The following is a 20,401-nucleotide window of genomic DNA, read 5'->3' as shown; positions in this document are numbered from 1 at the left end:
AGTATGGGATACCAGAGACTCTCCATGAGATTGACTTATTTCACAACACCAAGACATGCTAGTTGCTTACAATACATATTTTTTTTTTTTAAAAAAAGCTTCCTTTGGGTTTTTGTTTGTTGTTTTATGGGGGGAGCGGGGAGGGGGTTGTGTTTGTTTTTTAAGATGAGCAGCATTGGATGGGTAACAGATAGTGGAAAGTGAAGAAGAAAACTAATAGGATCCTGTAGAGTCTCAGTTCTGGCATATGTATTTGTACCGATATGCAGTGCAATCGTAGCTTTTTGGTAACTTTTTAAATTATCCTAGTTCTTGTAGATCAGTGTTTTTCAGTCTTTTTTTCATTTGTGGAATCTTAAAAAATTTCAAATGGAGGTACAGACACTTTTTGAAATCTTAGACATAATCTGCGCACCCCCGGAGGACTATGGACTAAAGATTGTAAACAGTAATTCAGTAAGATTAATAGTGGATTTAAATAAGGAGAAGGGAGTGGCTTGGCATTCAGGTTTTAGAAGGCATATCCCATTAGGAGTAACTTAAAAAACAACGAATAGTCTAGCAGCACCTTAAAGACTAGTAAAACATGTAGATGGTATCATGAACTTTCTTGAGCACAGCCCTCTTCAAGCTTGTGTTACCATCTACATGTTTTGTTAGTCTTTAAGATGCTGCTAGACTATTAGTTGTTTTTTTAAGTTTTTCCAGTTACAGACTAACTTGGCTACACCTCTGAAACAGTTAGGAGTGTCATGATGAAATCAGCAGACACAGAACAGCAAGGAAAGCACTCTGTCTTCATGAAGGTGAGCCAACAAAGCTTTGGCTGAAGATGATGATCTCTTGAGAATCTAACATAAATCTCAGTCTACTTACCTGATCATTTTTACTTACCACTTGAACAGGTATTTCAGAGGACTCTGCAAAGCAAAGTAATGTATTAACTTATAAAATCATAATTCTTAATTTTTTTAGAATAACTATAATTTGGGCTTTGCATCAGAAAACAGGAAAAAAAAGTGGGAGATTAAAAAAAGTTCTGATCACTAATACTCCTGTAAAAAGAAGTATAGCTTTAAGTGCCAGATTGTGTCATCACAACATAACACTGCATTGCACTTCTTATGGGAATTCTGAGAGGGATCATTCTTATCCTCGTAGAAGGATGAATCCACACTTCTATTATTGTTTTGGATCCTGCAGCCTTTTCTGTCATTACCTGGAAACTTTGCTGGAAACTGGGAATTGATAGTGCTTATTCTATTTAGATAACTGTTACAAGCAACATCTTAGTATTTTTTAAAATAGATGTTTCTGAATAGGTGTTGAGCAATGCTGTAGTATCTGCAAAAATGTCTGAAGAAATAATGTAGTAAGATCAGTTGTGAGGGTCACAAGTTCATCCCTTCTGAGTAGCCAGCCTTTTAAATCTTCAGGCTGACTTCCGTGTCTTCTCTATTGGAATGGTTTTAATATGGTCAAGAAAACTTGAAAAAATTCAGGTCAGGTGCTAGATTTATTTTTGTACTGAAAAATTAGCTGGCACTGTACTCAAAATACATAGGCTTGAATGTATTAGTGTTAAATGTTGATATTTTAACATCATTTTCCCCCCTCTCAGCTTTCTCCTCAAATCTTTGAGGAACCAGTGATTGCTAAAGAAATGTACGAAGTTGCAGTCTCTCTGATTCAATTGTTTGATGAGATGGAAATGAAGGAAAGTGGGTAAGATATACTTCAGGTCTATTGGTAAAGAATTTGTAACTAAGTTAAAATGTAAACTAAGTTAAAATTCCCCTAGAATTAGGGAATATGATTCTTTGCAGTACCTATATTATAATTTTGACATGAACTTAATTTTGTTTGCACCTTTTTCCTCTCTTTTTATCTTGAACGATGACTTATTGGCTTGATTTCTGATCATATTAATTGTATTTAGATTCCTTCTAGCTTTTATTGAGTTTCTTGAATTTTAAAAATATACTCCAGGGCACAATGCGTAAGTGACCATTAAAGCTATGTCAGCTGAAAACTTTAGACTTTTTGCTGCAGGCTGGAATTGAATGTTCTTTATATGAAGCAAAGAAGCAGAATTTGAATCTTTGTTTTATTAACAAAAGAATTAAGGAAAGCATTACATATAAGAAGCAATGAAGACTGATGTCATCTTGTTTATATTTTTCAGACTTTCATGCTTAATGTACATATTAGAGGATAGAACACATTAAGGCCATTTCATTTGTCTTGCTTTTAGCATTTTGTAAATTGGTATTCAGTATCTGTAAGAATGTGGTAAAGGAAATCCTAAAGCTACTAGAACTTGATCTAGTGCTGAATAGCAACTTAAAATTACATTTTTCAATCATTCTTTGATTTTTTTTTACTAATTTATAAATATATACTGAAGAAAAAACAGCTTTACTTTTTAGACTAAAAGCTTTTCTTGAATATTATGTACGATTTAACATTTTAAAAAAATCATGCAGTTTAAACTGTACCAAATTTCACTATAGAATATAAGTGTTGATGTGGATATTAATGTGATAAATGAGTAGCATACTTATTGAGGAATTTTTGAGCTTTCTCTTTTTTCCCCCCTCAAACTGTGTACTTTCTATAGTGCTGCTTTGTTGACTGTTTTAAAATACTAGTTGAAAGTACCATATACAACGTTCTCATTCCCCATATTACTATTATTGTAGTTTTTAATTTCAGAAAGGAAAAGTGCTCATCGTAGGAAAAGACATTAGTACTTTACAGTGAAAATTAATATTTCTGGTATTGATATAATTAAAATGTGCATTACATGTACAATATGGGAATGTTGATTTTCATTTTACATTTACAAAATATGTTATAACTAGGGATGTTAAGGACAGTAGAACCATGGTTTTTTTTTCAGTTGCTCTTCAGCTGGTACCAGCTCTTTCTCATGTTCTAAAAGACAAAAGAAAAATTTTCTACCCCTGTGGGGGTAGCACATCATATTTTGTAATACTCCTTTACTTTACAAGTATTCTTGCTGACTTCTTGATCGGCCTGCTGTTACCCAATAATATGCTTTCATTTTGTAAACCAGCTTTTGAAGGTTTGGGTAAAGTGCTTCACTGCTCTATTATTAAGTTAAAGGTGGTATGCCTCAATTTCCCTCATTTTCTTTTAGCACATTTTAAAAAAGTGTCCATAGACAACTATTTAAATTAGATTGTTTCTTTGCCTGGATTATTTACACATTGCTTAGGAAAGAGGCCACAAAGAAACAAGGAGTCTTTCATAGCAGGTTTTCTTCTGATACATTATAACAATTGCTTAATTCCTTCCACACTCCCATGGAGTCAACTTCTCACTTTCTCATACCCTTAATCACTTGCGTTGTCCCTCCAATGAAAACTTTTCCTCTTTCCCAGTAATTTAACTTTCCAATGCCTTTTCTGCTGCTTTCCTTATTCCTTCTACTTTGCCCACACAGGGCCCCAAACCTCTTACCCTCTTTCACATGCTTATTTCCTTCTTATGGTCTGTACCTGATTCTGCTTTTCTGCTAAGTGGCTCCTTTCCAGGGACACAGGTTTTGTCCATTACTAATTTAGTAAGAAGGATGGGTTCCTTGATTAGCCATCATACCTTCTGATTCCTTTACTTGGGTAAATCCAAATATTCATTTTTGCAGTCAGTTAATTTTTTTTAAAACTCCTCAGTGCAGGATTTTTCATAACAGCCAGACCTCAGCAGTATCTTTTGAGTGAGATTAAGAGTTTGTAAATGTTTGCCAATTTGCTTTCAAGGTCTGCATAATATAAACAATCTAAAGTACTGTCAGACCATGGGCCATGCCTAAACTTTTGCAATACTTGCTTTAAAAACATAGTTTACTCCTTTTCCTCTTCACATATGCTGTGGAGTGCACTTAGGAATAGCCATCCGGGCTGACGCACCTCCTTATCCTTCTTATGCACTTCCAATTCCTCCAGCACCTTTTGGATACCAGTGGGACTGATCCCATCAGCTAGCTCCCCCTCAAACTGCATGGCAGGAGTTACATCATACCTGATTTGAGCAACCGAACCCCAGGCTGATGTGTACAGCCAGCCTGGAATTTGGTGCTCTACGCTATTGTGTCCCTCGCCCGTCTGCTTCCCGTTCTTCCACATGCTGAGCGATTTGTACCAAGAGAACCCTGCTCGCTGTGCCAAAATGTTACTGGCAAGAGTAAGTCTCAGGTCCGACACTGAGTTCTCAAAGTACAAAAACATGCTACACAGGTATCTATCAAACACAAGCAGTTTATTTTCTGACAGCTATCAGCTGTGCCCCTTAACTAAAAGAACAACATGATAGGAAAAGAGGCATTCTTACATCCCTTCTGCAAGACAGGGAACCCTGTTTCGGCTGCGGACTAAGTGGGAGACTGTCTCAGCTTCTGAGGCGCCAGTACCCAAAGCCTATCAGTGAGGTCCAAATTGCTGTGCTCTGGTGTAGCTTTAAATACAATGTCTCTACCTTGTTTGTGGCAGTCTGGAAATTTCTGGGGATTACTCATTGCTTGTTACAGTATGGCTCAGCTGTACTGCTTGTCCTTTGACTTTGTTTACATGATCAGTACATTTAGGTAAATAAGATTATGTACCCGCCCTTATCTACAATTCGTTCTTGCTACAATGGCGTATGTTCCTAGAGGCTTGCTTCTAATTCATCAGTAGTAGGGAAGAGGGAGGAGGAGATGGGAAAGGGGGGAATGCAGGCCGCACCACCCCTATCCTTCAGACGTATAGCGTTCTTCCATAATTGACCCTTACAATCGATTACTACCCTCCCTCCCTGCTGCGTCTATCAGAGGCAGCAAAGTGGGGGGGGGGGAAGAGGGGGAAGAAGGGGTATTTCGAAGTGGCAGTGCCGCACAGCTGAGCCCGGGATCAGCTGTGCAGTGCTACTGCTTTGAATCGCCACTTTGGCATTTGAAAAGGACAGTGCCACACAGCTGATCCTGGGGATCTGCTATGTGGCGCTGCTGTACGTGGAGCCCAAGGTCAGCTGGGGATTCCTCTGCCGATCCCAGGCTCCAGCACGGCATTTCCGTGGAACCCGGTATCAGCTAAGTAGTCCCCAGCTGACCCCGGGTTTTGGACCCCCGGTCAACTGGGGAATCCCCAGCTAATCCTGGGTCCTGCTGGGAAGTCCCCAGCTTACCCTGGCTCCGTGTAGCATTTCAAAGTGGCAGCACAGCATGGAGCCCTGGGTCAGCAGGGGACTCAGCGGGGAACTCAGACTCCATGCTGCGCTTCTGCTTTGAAATGCAGAAGAGCCCCCATTGGAGACTCTTATACATTTCAAAGCTGGCACACTGTACAGCCCGGAGTCAGGGGATCTTCCCATCGGCCCAGGCTGCCCGCAGAGTTCCGCATTCCTTCTTTGAAATGTACAAGAGCCCCAGCGGGGGCTCTTGTATATTTCTAAGTAGGAGTGCGGAAGTGCCTATTGACTAGTCGAGTAGTCGATGGAAATTCCATTGAATACTTAACTATTAAATTAACATAACAGTATGAAGTTACTGCTATCAACTGTAAGAATTTTGTATTATGTTAAACTGATAGTAGTCTCTGGACGTAGTGACCCACAGATTTAACTGGAATGATGCCTCTAGCAGTTCATGTGATGGCCTAGCTTATCATAATGAGCTTTGCAATTTTCCTTACCACATAGGAAAAGCTTCTGTTATAGCTAACATAACATTTTTTGTACAGGAAGGATTGTTTGTGCTTCACAAATTTTAACTAAATGAAGTTAATACTGTATTAATTCTCAAATAGTGATACTCATACAGTACTTCTACATGTGACACATTTCTAAAGGTCAAGGAGCAGATGTGCTTTCATTATTTATGTACATGTTTTATGGAAAATATAGCTTTAGGTAATGTTTTGTATCTTGTCTCTTCAGTGAATTTAAATAGCACAGCCTATAGGAAAAGTGAACTTTTGTTAATCTTACAAGATGAACTGGTTTTTAGGGAACTGAAATGTAATACATTGAGGTCAGTAAAGAGTGTAAATTAATTAAAATATATATTTAATATTAGGGAGAACAAAAATGATGGCCTTTTGTCAGAGCGTGGCAGTGTGTTAGTGTTTCTTCCAGGTGGGTACTGATATTTTTTGTTGTGCTTTTGATGACACAATGCCATGTGAACATTAGTACATTTATCAGTCTTCCATTTTAGCCGAAACCTGTATGACTATGTTGTCAAATAAAAAGTAACCTCTAACAAAAGATACCAATCCTCCCTCCCAAATTTTCAGCTACTGGGTTAAGTATTGAATTATATCATACTTGAAATTCTGTGTACATTTTCTCCATTCTATGTGGATACGTAGCTCCTTCATATGACTGTATGGTGAGTAGTTACTCATATTCTAGTTTTCACCAAGATCCTTGAAGTTGGAGTTATTTGTAATGTCGCATGGCATATTGTAAGCATTCAATTAATAATATGAAAAAGACCACACAGCATTTCATGAATGAATAAGAAGTTGTACTGTTTTTTTTTAAGAACCAGTTCAAGTTCGAAAATCTTAAACTTGCCAATAACCTTTCCAAAACCACTAGTCAAGTTGTGTAACCACTACCAAACAAAAGCCACATGTCAAGTAATTCATGTAGGGCCATCAAATGATTAAAAATATTACTTGTGGTTAATCACAATTAATTACAGTTTTAATCATGATGTTAAACAATAGATGACCATGTATTATTTAATTTGTGGGTGTTTTCTACATTTTCAAGTATATTTATTTCACTTATAAAACAATCCAAAGTGTACATTGCTCATTTTATATTATATTATTACAAATATTTGCACTGTAAAAAAATTAACTATTTTCCATTCACCTCATTCAAGTACTGTATTGCAATTCATTTATCATGAAAGTGCAACTTGCAAATGTAATATATATATATATTTTTACATAACTTCACTCAAGTCCACTGAGCCCTACTTCTGGTTCAGCCAATTGCTGAGACAAATTTGTTTACATTTCCAGGAGATAATGATAACCACTTCTTATTTACAACATAGGTTTGGCTGAAATTAATTGCATGCATGAGCTTCTCACAAGCATGATTCACAAAAGGTAAGTTAAAATGAGTAACACGTGGTAAAACATTCACATATGTAGAGTTCTATTTCAATGTAATTAAATTCCTGTTGAGTGTTTAACATTACTCCTTCAGCTATATGAATTGTAGTCCTAAAAGACATTTTGGGGTAAATATGTCCCTAGCTACTGTGAATCACTGTATAGATATTTCAGTGATATGTTCCCTCTAGGTTGCAAGTATATCCACTCCATTCAAGTGTGACTTTAGAAGAACAGAATAATGTGTTTTTGACTCCAGTTCCTGGTTACAGAAAGGTAAGCACATTTTTACAAAAGAAGTGGATAGTTTTGGCCATGGGCAACATTAACTGCCAAGGCTAAGATCACTGTTAGTAGAATTATTTCCTGTATATTTGAGAGAGTTTAATCTGTCTGTCCATCTGTGAGTCTGTTTGTCCAAGAACTCCTAAACGGTAAGAGGTAGGACCCCCAAATTTGGTATTCAGCTGCCACTTACCATAACAAGATAAGGGTTAGGTTGGGGCAGGACAATGGGATTTGTTTGGAATATGATTTTCTCATAAAAGGCAAAGGGAGGAATCTGCTAGCTGGAACAGTTATACTGCAGAATGACCACATGGGGTGGGCACTTCAGTAAGAGAGTCCAGCTCGGAGGGAGGCTCTGGATGCTGCTGGCCACCGTACATGAGTAAGGTTTCCATGCTGGTGAGTTGCTGACTGGGCAGTGCAGCTCCCCTTGCCCTGACCAGTCCTGGGGATCTGGCACCTGGGGAGTGTAGCCCCCACCACCCTGGCCTGCCTGGGGAGCCATTGCCCAGGCTGTGTGGTCCCTGCTGCCCTGGCAAGACCTTGGGATCAGCCAGCCTCCTACACCTCTTTCCCTGAGCCCCCAAACCTCTCCCAGCCTTCATCCCTTGCTCCAAGATCCTTCTCACTCTTAACCCTGATTCCTGAGCCCCTCTTTGCCCCCCCCACTCTAACTCCTTCACCCCTATTGCGCTTAGCCCCCTGCTCTGAGCCTCTCCTTAGGGACATGAGCAATGCCAGGTAAATTTGCTAGTTGTTAATATATGAAATTCATAAAATTGATATAAAAACACCAAATTTGTAATTTCAGCATAAATTACTTTGTTAAATCCAAAAGCCAAATGGTATGTATACAAATGCTCTAGCTATGCATGAAAAGCCTAAATAGTGAGCAGTTTACTTATATCCAATCAGGAACTAAACATTTAATTAAAATACTTACAAATGGGATAAACACAGGAGTATTTAGACCATATTTGTCAGCTCCAGTGTGGTTAGGCAGATATTAGCAATGAAATTCTTTATATATTTTATATCCTTTAAGAAACCACTGATGTTATTGTTGGTTACTGATTTCAGCTAAAAAAAACAACTTGAAACAATTCATCCCTATTTCCAGTGTTAATCCAGAAAGGATTTACAGCCTCTCTTCTTCCTAAGGCCTTTCCTTTCTTATTTTCTCACCTACTCCTTGCTTATCAGGAAACAGTGGGAAGGGTCAGGATTGTTCCTTTTAAGATAATTTTCCTTTGTATAGTTACTGCAGCTCTTTATTTTATTAGTTATTGTGGAAGGCATACATCCTTCCCACAATGCAAGCAATGGTAATTATTCTTATGGCATTCTTTGATTAACTAATTGGGGCCTTCTTTACACTATGGATATGACCTTAACTAAATTTACGTCCTTTTTAATCCTTTAATTTTATCTTCTCCTACAATTATATAAAGGCAATCCAGCCTTGTTCAAGAAAAAAACTGGTCACTTCCTTTTCCGATCACTTTAGCTCAGAAAAGCTTTTTTCAACTAATTTATAATATTGGCTGTTACTCTTGGCCACAGCTTAAAAAAAGGACTTAGTGCTCCAATAGATTTAATGAAGTTATAATTAAATTATTGTATATTGCCTTGTTACTGCAAAGAAAACTGTAGATGTGGAGTCTTGCTCCTGGGTGCAATCATTCTCTATGCCTTATGTTTATTAGCTTGTCAATTTGTAGTGCTAGTAAGATTATTGAAATGTTACAATTAAAAGTGCATTATGAAGTTACAGCATCCATTTCCAAATAGTTTTTATTATAGAGCTCTTTGTTCTGCCTTTTTTTTTTTAAACTACACACTAGAAAAATAAAATCCAAGTTGTGACAGTTTTTGTCTAGACACAATTCTGATGAAAATCACTTTGAAATGGCAGAGTGCGCAAAACACAAATATAATATTTCTTGTTTATTCACATTTTTTCTATATAACAAGGAAAGTTATTTAAATACGTATATTAATATAGATACTTTTTTGCATATTTTTTTTGCATATTTTTTGCATAACTTTTTTGCATATTTTTTCTCTTTTTGGACTTGAACTAGATTATTCTGTCTACAAACATGGCTGAGAGCTCTGTGACAGTTCCAGATGTAAAATATAGTGAGTATTCTATATTGTAATTAGGAATGTTTACATCCTATAAGTTCTGCACTTGCATTTCCTTACTTTGGTCCTTCACATCACCTTCTGAAAAAGTGGCACCTTTATCCCTGCCTTTACTTTATAATAACTTTGATAGTGAGATTTCTATTCCTTTCAAATCCCCTTACAACGGGGAAATCTCTTGCAGACTTTCTTTAAAGGTAACAACAAAAAAAGAGAGAAAATTAAGATTTCCTTAGTGTGTTATATAATATTAGGTGGTGGTGATTAAGCATGTCTGATGCTGGTTTGTCTTTGTAAGGCACAGAAATTTAAGTACAGGCAGTCCCCGACTTACGCGGATCCGACTTATGTCGGATCCGCACTTACGAACGGAGCTTTCTCGCCCCGGAAGTCGGGGCGAGAAAGCCCCGTTCGTAAGCTGCTCCGGTGCTCCTGGTCTGCTGGAGACCGTCTCCAGCAGACCAGGGGCACCGGGCGGGTTCCTGCGCTTCTGAGGCTTTGCCAGAGCTGCTGCCCCTTGAGACCCGGTGCCTGTGGTCTGCTGGGGACGGTCCCCAGCAGACCACAGGCACCCGGACTGAAGCCGCTGCGGCTCTGCTCCCCGTGTCCCTGGTCTGCTGGGGGGGGGGGGGGGGGCGCAGCTACTGTGCTCCCCCCCCCCCCCAGCAGACCAGGCTTTTGTTTTGGACTCTGGGGCAGAGCAGCTGGGGCGCTGCCGATTGGTCCTGCAGCGCCCGTGGGCACTACTGGACCAACCTGGCAGCACCCCAGCTGCTCTGCCCCAGGTCCTGATTCAGCCGCTGCTGGTCAGTTTCAGCAGCGGCTGAATCAGGACGTCTGGGGCAGAGCAGATGGGGTGCTGCTGGGTTGGTCCAGTAGCACCCCAGCTGCTCTGCCCCAGGCGTCCCCAAGTCAGCTTCTGCTGAAACTGACCAGCGCTGACTACAGGAAGCCCGAGGCAGAGTTGCTCTGCCCCGGGCTTCCTGGAATCAGCTGCTGATCAGTTTCAGCAGCAGCTGACTTGGGGACGCCTGGGGTTCTTAAGTTGATTCTGTATGTAAGTCAGAACTGGCGGTCAGTTTCAGCAGTGTCTGAATCTGGACGCCAGTTCCGACTTACATACAGATTCAACTTAAGAACAAACCTACAGTCCCTATCTTGTACGTAACCCGGAGACTGCCTGTAACTCTTTTACAGGAATCTCTATCTTGTGGAAAAATGCATACATATGGTAGACAGTAATTAAACATGAACCATTTGAGCTGATATGTGAACACAAACATTTATGATTGAGGTTTTCAGATCAACATGAGCAACTATCAACAAAGAGGACTCCCTATCCCTCATAGATTTGAAAGAAGCATATCTTCATACCCCTTCTTAGCAACTTACAGGTGTATATTTCATAGAGCTTATGAGTCCAAAACTTGATTACCACTCCTTATTCTTGGACTCACAGCTACCCTAGAGTATCCAGACACGTTGTGGTACTGTTAGTAGTAGCTCTGAGGTAGGAATGGAAATATATATTCCAATCAGAACACACTCCATAGATAAATCATAGCAGAATATTTGGAAAATAACAAAACTTCTGGATTCATACTTTGCTGATAGAAGAAGAAGCTATCTCCTGACATCTTAAGCTATCCTTTATTTATTGGGATAAAGTTTGGCATAGGCTCGTTTATTGGGGTAAAGGTTGGTATAGGCTGTTGTATTGCAAAAATGTTTCAGTGCAATACTTGAATTACCTTGTTGTTTTTTTTAAATTTCAGTCATTGATTTCTGTTTGACTAGAACTCTGGTTTGCGATGAAGACACAAATTTTCAGAGCCTGAGACTTTGTTGGGCTTCTAAGACTAGTTGTAATCAGAGGAAAGGTAAGTCAGCAGCAGTGTTATGTAAAGAAGCTTTAGAGATACATGTGAGGTATGACATAAGAGTTGTGCCTTAGCTTTTAGTAGCATTAATATTAAGTGAAAATGCTGTTTCACATAATCTTTGGTTTGTTGCAAGTCTGTTGTAGCTTTTGGTTTTTTTGATTTTTTCACTGTTCCAGGATATTCAAATGTGATTTTGTAAATGTGTTGATACATTCTACCTACATAATGTTTTTCTTGTATAAAAGTACTTTTGATATGGAAGGCTTGTATAACACTATACAACTTGGAAGGATGCTTATTGTACATTGGATGCTTATTGAATGTACATGTCTAAACTACCTCCCTCTTTCGAAATAAATTAGGAGTACAGGATCTTTTGAAAAAGAGGTTTGATTTGAAAGAACCACATCTAGACAGTGCTTTCACTTTCGAAATACCCGTTTTCAAAAGAATGTGTGGCTGCCATTATGCAAATGAAGAGTGGGAAATTCAAATCCCGGCTTCATTTGCAATTTCGATCTGTCTAATTTACACCCTTCTTTCGAAAGAGGGATGTAGTCTAGACATAGCCTTAGAATAAGATAGGTTTAAATGGTGCTTGGTTTTAAATGCAGAATTCTGTTTTTTAAAGTAAGCTATTTATCAATTTCATAACTCATACACTGTGTTCTCTGGATAAATTTAAAATGACTGGCTTGCTTTTTAGCAAAATTTATTTGCACCAAAAGTGTGATGCTGTATATTACGAAAATGGACAAAGAGTTATTTAAATTAAACACTGTTAAACTTACTTAAAATATGTATTTCCATACTGATCCTGGACAATGGATACATTCTTGAAAACAAAGGCTAACAGCATGGATATTGTTAGAAATATTCTGCTCAGATGCTGTAACAAAGCCCCAGGGCCTTGGATTTTTGTGATGTAGTTATGTGCGTTTTGCACTGTCCCTCTGCTTTGCCCACCAGTTCTATTCCTGTAAACAGGAACGTCAATGAAATGTACTAGAATTTTGCTCTGCTTGCAAAAATAGCAGCATTGCTGAATAGAAGAACAATACTATTTTGTCTAGCTGACCAAAACAACATTACTATCTTGGCATAACTTTCGGCATGAGAATCTTGATCCTGTCATTGCCATGTATAATGGAAAAATTAGAAATGCATGGGTCACTCTTATTAAAAAATCAGAAAGTGTAACCACCATATCACTTTTTTTTTTTTTTGCATAAAATCTTCCAATATTGCTTTTAAGAAGCTTTAGCTTGTGTAGGGATTAAAAGTGCTCAACCAATGCCTAAACCTAGTACTCTCAACAATGGTGGTGTACTGTTGCTGGTGCTGCACTGGTAGAAAACTTGCCAAAATATGCAAATGAAGACAAGGCTTTTAATTGTAGCTTGCAAAAATAAAATATATAGGGATGTTGTCAGATAGTTTAAGCACTACATTTGGGTTTTAGGTCTTACAGTTTACAAAATCAGATATTAACAGGAATGCTTTAATGAAATAATTAAAAAAGAGAACTTTGAACCATTCTCCCTCCCTTCAGGCTTTCAGCAAACCCCTTTCTGAGTATATTTCATGATTGATATTATACTGGTCAGGAGAGGGTAGGAAGCTTAAGGATTAGTCAGACATATTGCTCAGAATCTTGCAGATTTCCTATAGAAAGGTCATACTGGGAATTAAAGCTGCTGCAATCATAGCTACCTTATCCTTTGTGCTCTAGGAAGGGGAGAATCAATGGCAGCAAGGCTCATGAGAACCACATTGCCAAGGAATATAAGGTTTTGGTATATCCAGAAAGAAGGCCAGCTCCGTGCACGATAGCTTCTGATCTGGGCAAATGTACTTTTCTTTCTCAAACATGATGTACACTTCATTTGGCATTTACAGACTGTATCTTCTGACCTTGCATTGGGACAAAGCATCTTTTTCCTTTCAAAGAGGAGAATGTAATAAAGTCCCTAGTTTCTTTTTTTTCTTAAGATTTTTTTGATAAGAGGATGATAAATTCTAAAGTGACATTTTCAAAAGTGCTTATGTGACTGTGGAGCTGAATTCCCCTTTTCAGAAATGATTTAGGAGCATCCTTCTCATTGAAACACTTGATTCCCTGATCTGTTTGTTTATAAATTTGGAAACTTAATATGCTGCTTGTCTTCTTTTAAATTATGTGCACCCTGCAAGCATTATATGAAATCCATAAATTATCAGAGTTCTAGGTACTGTACAATAGCAGAAGTGTGCCTGAGAAGTCCCAGTTCCATAGAACTTAGTCTAAGGTAATGATCCTGCAGTGATCTTTGCAGGGTGCACAATGTAGGATCAGGGCTTGTGCACATTTTGTCAAAAAGTAATATTAAATAAAGTGAGAGATTGCTATACAAAACAAACAGATGTACTCAGTACGACTTGTACACTTCATGGATTAGGTGAGTTCTGGGATAATCCTATCTTTCTTTGGTATTTTTAGGAACCATCTGAGAGCCACACACTCTTTAATGTATTTATCCTGGCAATGCCCTAGCGAGGCAGAGAAGTGTATTTAATCCCATTTTATGGGTAGGAGCGCTAAAGCATAGAGACTTAAGTGATTTGCCCATATTCCACGAGTCTGTGACCGAACAAAAAATTCAGTGCAAATATCCTGTGTTATCACTAGTTGTCCTTAACCCTATCTTCCAGACCCTGACTTTGGATCCCCATTATAGGGTTCATTCTACAGTTGATGCATAAACTGAGGAATTAAACTTAAGATGGGATTTTCACCTTGAATTTCCTTTTTTGAGTCTTAGCTTGGCTACATTATCTTGTAGTGAAATATTTTGTGTGTGTGAATAAACCTTTTAATTAGTAAAACATAGTCTTAGTCTGAGGTTTAGTTACTTTATAAATCATTGCCAAAGCATTCCTAAATCCGCTGTATTATTTAAAGGCCGAGCTGGGCGTGTTTCCAAAGGATACTGCTATAGGCTCATATACAAGGATTTCTGGACAAACTATATACCGGAGAATGCAATACCTGAGATCCTGGTGAGAAAATATGATTGTGTCTATATTTAGTGATACAAGTTATAAGTGTGGCTATATTATTTGTAAAGGTAATACGTGATTATGAAAGTTATTCACGTGTTCAAAGAGTGTGAAAATTACTGATGTTTTGGAGTAGTAGCTAGTAATTTGACTAATATTTAGTAATATAGAATTAAGCTGGTATAATAACACTTCTATTTAAAAAATAGATATATTATGGCAACAATTTTCTCTTTGTAGAGGAATGCATATCAGGTTAATAAAACTACATTATGTTAAATGTAATAAGACAAGAGTAGAATCTGTCCTTAACAGTGAGAAATACAGTGGAGTTTGTGGCTGTCTGTCTAAAATGTGGCTTTTATAAAAGGATGCATTTCATACAGTTAGTGAGTTAATTGAGCTAATATCTGCTATTTGTGAAAAGATAACATTTCCCAATTTATTTTTCCTTTCAGCGATGCCCATTAGGAAGTACAGTCTTAAAGGTTAAATTGCTTGACATGGGGGAGCCAAGAGCCTTATTGGCAACAGCTCTCTCTCCTCCCACTATAAATGACATTGAGCGCACCATCCTTCAACTTAAGGAGGTAGGCGTGTCTCCTAATTGTTTTGCTAAAGTCCAGTGATTCTAAATATACATTAAATTGATCAGTAGTCTGAACTAGGAATGATAGATTTTGGGTAATTGAATAGTTGAGTAGCTGCATGAATTCTTATTGGTTACTCCACAATTCTGTAGTCCCCAGGAGTGGGGCTGGCAGCCGTTGTGCTCTGGCCCCACTCCTGGGGAGCTTCTTGCTACCTTGCGCTGCTGCTTGTGATACATTGGCAGCAGCATGGGGTGGCAGCAACTCCTGTCTGGGGTGGGTGGGTCTGAGCGCCCCCGCAGATAAAGGCTGCTGTGGGGGCAGTGGGAGAGGCAGGGATCAGTCGCGGCCCAGGCTGGCCGTGGACAGAGGCTGGTCTGGCAGCAGCCCCTGTCTGCGGGTGTTTAGGGGTTGTAGTCTGAGCTCCCCTCAGACAGAGGCTGCTACGCCTCCCATGGAGCAGCCTCTGTCCATGGTGAGCCTGAGTCCACTGCAGACAGAGGCTGGTTCAGCAGCAGCCCCTGTCCATGAGGGGTCCGAGTGGAAAGGGGCTGCTGACACGAAGCGGCCTCTGTCCTCAGGGAGCTCAGACCTGCTGCCGCGAAGCAGCCTCTGCCTGTGACTGGGCCAGGCTCGCCATGGACAGAGGCTGTTTTGCAGAAGTCTCCCCTGCCCCCCTCCCATGGTGCCTGTGATAGAGACAGCACCGTGGGGGTGGGCACTGCGGAACCAGTGCTGGGCTGAATCGGCTTTTAAGCTGGCTCCCCCCAGCACTACTTGTTCACATCCCTAGTCTGAGAAATGAGCAGGAAGGATTCCTGCTCCGTCTCCAGGTTAATAAACTGTTCTGGGGACCCTGTGCTGTTTAGTCACAGACTGCACCACACATCACACCCAATTGCCTTAACTCACTTTTAACAAGATAAACAATGTGAACTCAGCAGAGTGTCCTTCGTGGGACGCATGCCTGACTGTGAGATGTCCTGAGGGAGGGGATCATCTCCAAAGCTATAAAAAGTTCTTGCCTCTTGGTGACATCAGTTTTCCTGCTGACCATTCTCCTCCTTTCCCTCTTCCTCATTCATGCTGTTCTCCATGCTGCTGCCCAAGGCTGCTTGAGGGAGTATCTTGGGAGGAATGCATGGACTGGCTGGGGAAGTTGGTTGGCTCCCCCCAAGGATTGCATGCAGCTGCTCCTTAGAAGTGGCGTATTTGTGGCAGTGGTCCAGACTGTCAGTTTGCCTCCTCTATCTTTTGATATTACTGCCTCAGTTCCTTTATTTTCATTCAACACTGCTGGACATCCCTGCATTTCTTTGGCTGGTTCCTAATTCTGCGAGAACAGATTCCTCTCCCCACATAGCAGTAGGTCAACAATCTCTTGCACGCTCCATACTGGTGCTCATCTTCAACCTTGAGAACTTATGGTTAGGTATGCTGTCTGCTTGCCATGCTGGCACACAGGAAATTAAATTCTTCTTTGAGTGATTGCTCACATGCATTCCAATATATGTGTGTGCGCGTAGTGTGCATGTGTCATCGGAAGTTTTTCCCTCAGCAGTATCCTTAGGGCCAGAAGGGAGCCCCCTGCCGGTATATCAGCGCATATATCTACCCCTGCTGGTCCCCTCACCCACTCAGTTCTCTCTTACCACTGTGACAGTCATTGGAACAACCCTCAGCTTTCCCTCAAGTTGTTTTCCTTGCTAATTCCTCTTCTTTGTTATCAACATTCTTCAGTTAAGTACCCGTAAATCCATTTGAAAAGATTTTCCTTTGTGTTTACTCTTTCACCCCGCTGCTGTGCGCCGTGTGCCCGTGGCAGGGCATGCCTGTCCCGCAAGGCTTCAAGCCCTGTAGGAGGTGCAGCAAGTCTGTGCCATGTAGTGACACACGCTACTCGTGTTTGAAGTGCCTGGGGGACTCACATAAACAGCCGCATGCAAGATTTGCAAAGTGTTCAATCCCAGGACCAAACGCAAGCTCAAGGTGTTTCTAATGGAGGCAGCACTTCAGCCGGCACCGGCACCCAGCAGCGCACCGGCCTCAGTGCATGACACTTGGCACACCGCATCTCCCTGGCACCACATAGGACCAGGCGCCGCTCCCACTCGCCAGCACCACCCAGGAAGAGGCAGCCTGATGGGGATTGGTCCCCGCTCAGGCACGTGCCCTCCGTGTGCTCTACAGTGGGGCACGTGGCGCCAGTCACTCCACAACCCGGACCTTCTAGGTTGGGCAACTATCTTTCTCGTTGACGAGACGCCAGCTCCCCAGACGACTTCCCAGACCCGTCTACCCCGGGGGCTCTGGAGGGAGCGAGTCATCTCCCTCCAGCTACCTCAGCACCTTCTAGACGGCATGGGGACGCTCGGCACCACTCTTCCTCCAGGGCACCACGAGAGTCGGCGCACGAGGTGCAAAGCCACGTGCCCCATGCGGCACTGTTCTTGGCACCGCACACAGAAGCACAGGCACCAGCACTGGATGCAGCCCGCGTTACCCACCTGACGCCCGCACCAACCCCCTGGAACTGTGGCCCCTGGTCCGCCCGGTGACCCTGCCATAGCCGTGCTCCCTCCCCACCCCTCCACCCCCCGGCACCGTGGCAGTCCTGAAGCTATGTCGCAGCATGCTGCAGCACATTCAGCATCTACACCACCATGGGCTGCATTGGACTATTCTTCCGAATCTTAAGTGGAATCATCATGGTCATCAAGGGCCTTCAGGTCCCGCTCTCAGCACCGGTCCCGGCACCGCCCTTCTCGGCAGCACTTCCAACAGCAGTGGGGCCAGCCGATCCCAATTCCGATGCTGCAACAGACTTGGCTTCCCCAACCACCTGGGCAGTGGCCTTTTTGGACTCGCTGGGCCTACCATTAGAGCCAGGGCTCCAATCCTCCCAGACCGGCCTCGGTCACTTCAGGCCTGCAGGTCCCTCCATCGGCTACTCTTCTGGTCTGATCTCCCACCTCAATGCACTCATTGCCTCCAGGCCAGTCATCCCTGGGTCTGGGGGGAGTATGGCCTCTTTAAACTAACCTCCCCCTTCTCCCTCTGGAGCCACTTCAGAGGGCTCAGGACGTATGGATGCCCCGGTGGGTGACACAGAAAAGGGGTCATTGTCCTCTTCCCCGGACAAAGTGCTAGCCCCCATGCCATCGATGGACACAAGGGCCCATCAGGACCTACTCCGCCACCTGGCTCAGAGTCTGGGGGTCCAGGCGGACAAGATTGCTGAGGACTCGGATCCAACTGTCGACATCTTGTACGCCGATACCCCATCCAGAGTGGTGTTGCCTATCAACAAGATGGACGCCAAAATTTCAGCAGCCCTGTGGCAGACCCCAGCTTCCATCCCGCCTAAGCATGCAGAGCGGAGGTACTTCGTCCCTCAGGAGGGTAACGAGCACCTCTTCTCCCACCCTCCCCCTGGCTTTCTGGTCTTACAGGTGGTTAACCAGAGAGAGAGGCAGGGGCAACCCGCGGCTACCCCAAAAAACAAAGAGGCCAAGAAGACAGACTTATTGGGCAGAAAGGTCTACGCCTCCGGGGGCATCCAGTACCGAATTGCCAACCAGAAGGTCCTTCTGTCCAGATATGGCTAGAACATCGATGGCCAAATTCATGGATTTACTTCCCCGGGACTCCTGGGCAGAATATAAGGCCCTTCAAGAAGAGGGGAGGGCAGTTTCTCAAGCAGCATTGCAAGCAGCGCTAGATGTGACTGTTGCGGCTTCCCAGGTCATGGCCACTGGGGTAGTCCTATGCTGCAACTCATGGCTCCAGAGTTCAGGGGTGCTGCTGTAGGTCCAAAATACACTCCAGGACCTTCCCTTTGAAGGCACCTTGCTCTTCTTGGACCAGCAGCTACATGGCCTGAAGGACATGAGAGCCACATTGAAGTCCTTAGGCCTACATACTCCTGCCACTCAGAGGCGTTTGTATGTTAACAGGAACACTCCTAGAATGCCCCCACAGGGCTTACTCCCTGATTACACCCAACAAAGGGGAAGGGGTAATAATGGCAGGAACAACCAATGCCGCTCCCGCCCGGCCCAGGATCCCAACCAGGGGCCCCCCAACAAACCTCCTGGACCCCAATGGATTTTGATGGGACCCCTGAGGGCCTTGTACCAGTCTCCCCATTCCCCTTCCGGGACTGCTTTTTCCCTCTTCCTCCAGGCCTGGCAGTCGGTTACATCAGACCGATGGGTCCTGGAAATAGTGGAATTGGGCTAGGCTATTCCCTTCCTCTCATCCCCACCTTCCCAGCCCACTACCCCATCCCCTTTCAGGGACCCATCTCAAGAGCCTCTGGTACACGAGGAAGTAATTCACCTCCTCTCATTAGGGCTGGTGGAATGCGTCTCTTCCCCCCCCCTCCCTCCCCCAGCCGTCCCAAAGTTTCAGAACAGGGGCTTTTATTCCTGCTACTTCCTGGTCCCAAAAGCAAAAGGGGGCCTCCGCCCTATCCTGGACCTCAGAGCCCTAAGCCTCTTCATCATCAAGAAAAAATTCAAAATGGTGATTCTAGCGTCCATTATCCCCTCCCTAGCACCCGGAGATTGGCACACTGCCCTCGATTTGGAGGATGCTTACTTTCACATTTCGATTGCGTCCTTCCACTGCAGGTTTCTACGTTTCACCGTGGGTCAGGACCACTGCCAATTCACGGCCCTTTCTTTTGGCATTTCTGTGGCTCCCTGGGTCTTCACCAAATGCATGGTGGTAGTGGCCGCCAAGCTCAGAAAAAGGGGAGTCCAAGTTTTCCCTTATCTGGACGATTGGCTCCTCGGGGGAGGGAGGGAGTTGGATACCCAGGTGAGAGACCACATCATCATAGTTTGCGAGCTCTTTCAAGAACTTGATCTCCTCCTGAACCTGGACAAATCCACCTTAACTCCCACCCAGACAATAGAATTTGTGGGTCCCAGAAAGTCTCTCTACCGAGCTCCCGTTTTCTCACGCTGCAGTCAGTGGTCAAGTCACTTTAGAGCGTTCCGGTGACCACCTCCCGGACTTGTATGCGCCTGTTGGGCCTAATGGCTGCCTGCACTTATGGCCTAATGGCCGCCTGCCTGTGCTCCGAGGCGGTCCACCTATAGGAGCTCTGTATCGGGGCAGATATCCACCCGATGGCCTCGTACCTCCCGGGCTTGCAGAACGTCTTGTCAGACAGACTGAGCAGGTCATTTGTGAGCCATGAATGGTCTCTGTGCGGGGATGTCGCTCAATCCATTTTCCACGCCTGGGGCTTTCCCCACCTGGACCTGTTCACCATGGGGCAGAACACCAAGTGCCCCACTACTGCTCCCTC

At 42.8% G+C, this 20,401-nt stretch overlaps 1 protein-coding gene across 2 annotated transcripts in view; it reads left to right on the top strand.

The window, feature by feature from the left end:
- Window positions 1–20,401, top strand: part of TDRD9 (tudor domain containing 9) — a 151,790-nt gene that overhangs the window by 61,388 nt on the left and 70,001 nt on the right. For both annotated transcript variants that reach the window (XM_075926469.2, XM_075926468.2), the window contains 8 exons: window positions 1,622–1,725; window positions 6,077–6,135; window positions 7,073–7,127; window positions 7,325–7,409; window positions 9,506–9,563; window positions 11,345–11,449; window positions 14,394–14,491; window positions 14,950–15,081. In XM_075926469.2, the coding sequence (XP_075782584.2) occupies window positions 1,622–1,725; window positions 6,077–6,135; window positions 7,073–7,127; window positions 7,325–7,409; window positions 9,506–9,563; window positions 11,345–11,449; window positions 14,394–14,491; window positions 14,950–15,081 (696 nt within the window). The remainder of the gene's footprint in view (window positions 1–1,621; window positions 1,726–6,076; window positions 6,136–7,072; window positions 7,128–7,324; window positions 7,410–9,505; window positions 9,564–11,344; window positions 11,450–14,393; window positions 14,492–14,949; window positions 15,082–20,401) is intronic.

The sequence above is a fragment of the Pelodiscus sinensis genome, chromosome 5 (assembly GCF_052426305.1).
Source record: "Pelodiscus sinensis isolate ZL-2025 chromosome 5, ASM5242630v1, whole genome shotgun sequence".
NCBI classification, from domain to species: Eukaryota; Metazoa; Chordata; order Testudines; family Trionychidae; genus Pelodiscus; species Pelodiscus sinensis.
The sequence above is the reverse complement of the archived record's forward strand: the minus strand, read 5'-3'. Positions and strand labels throughout refer to the sequence as shown.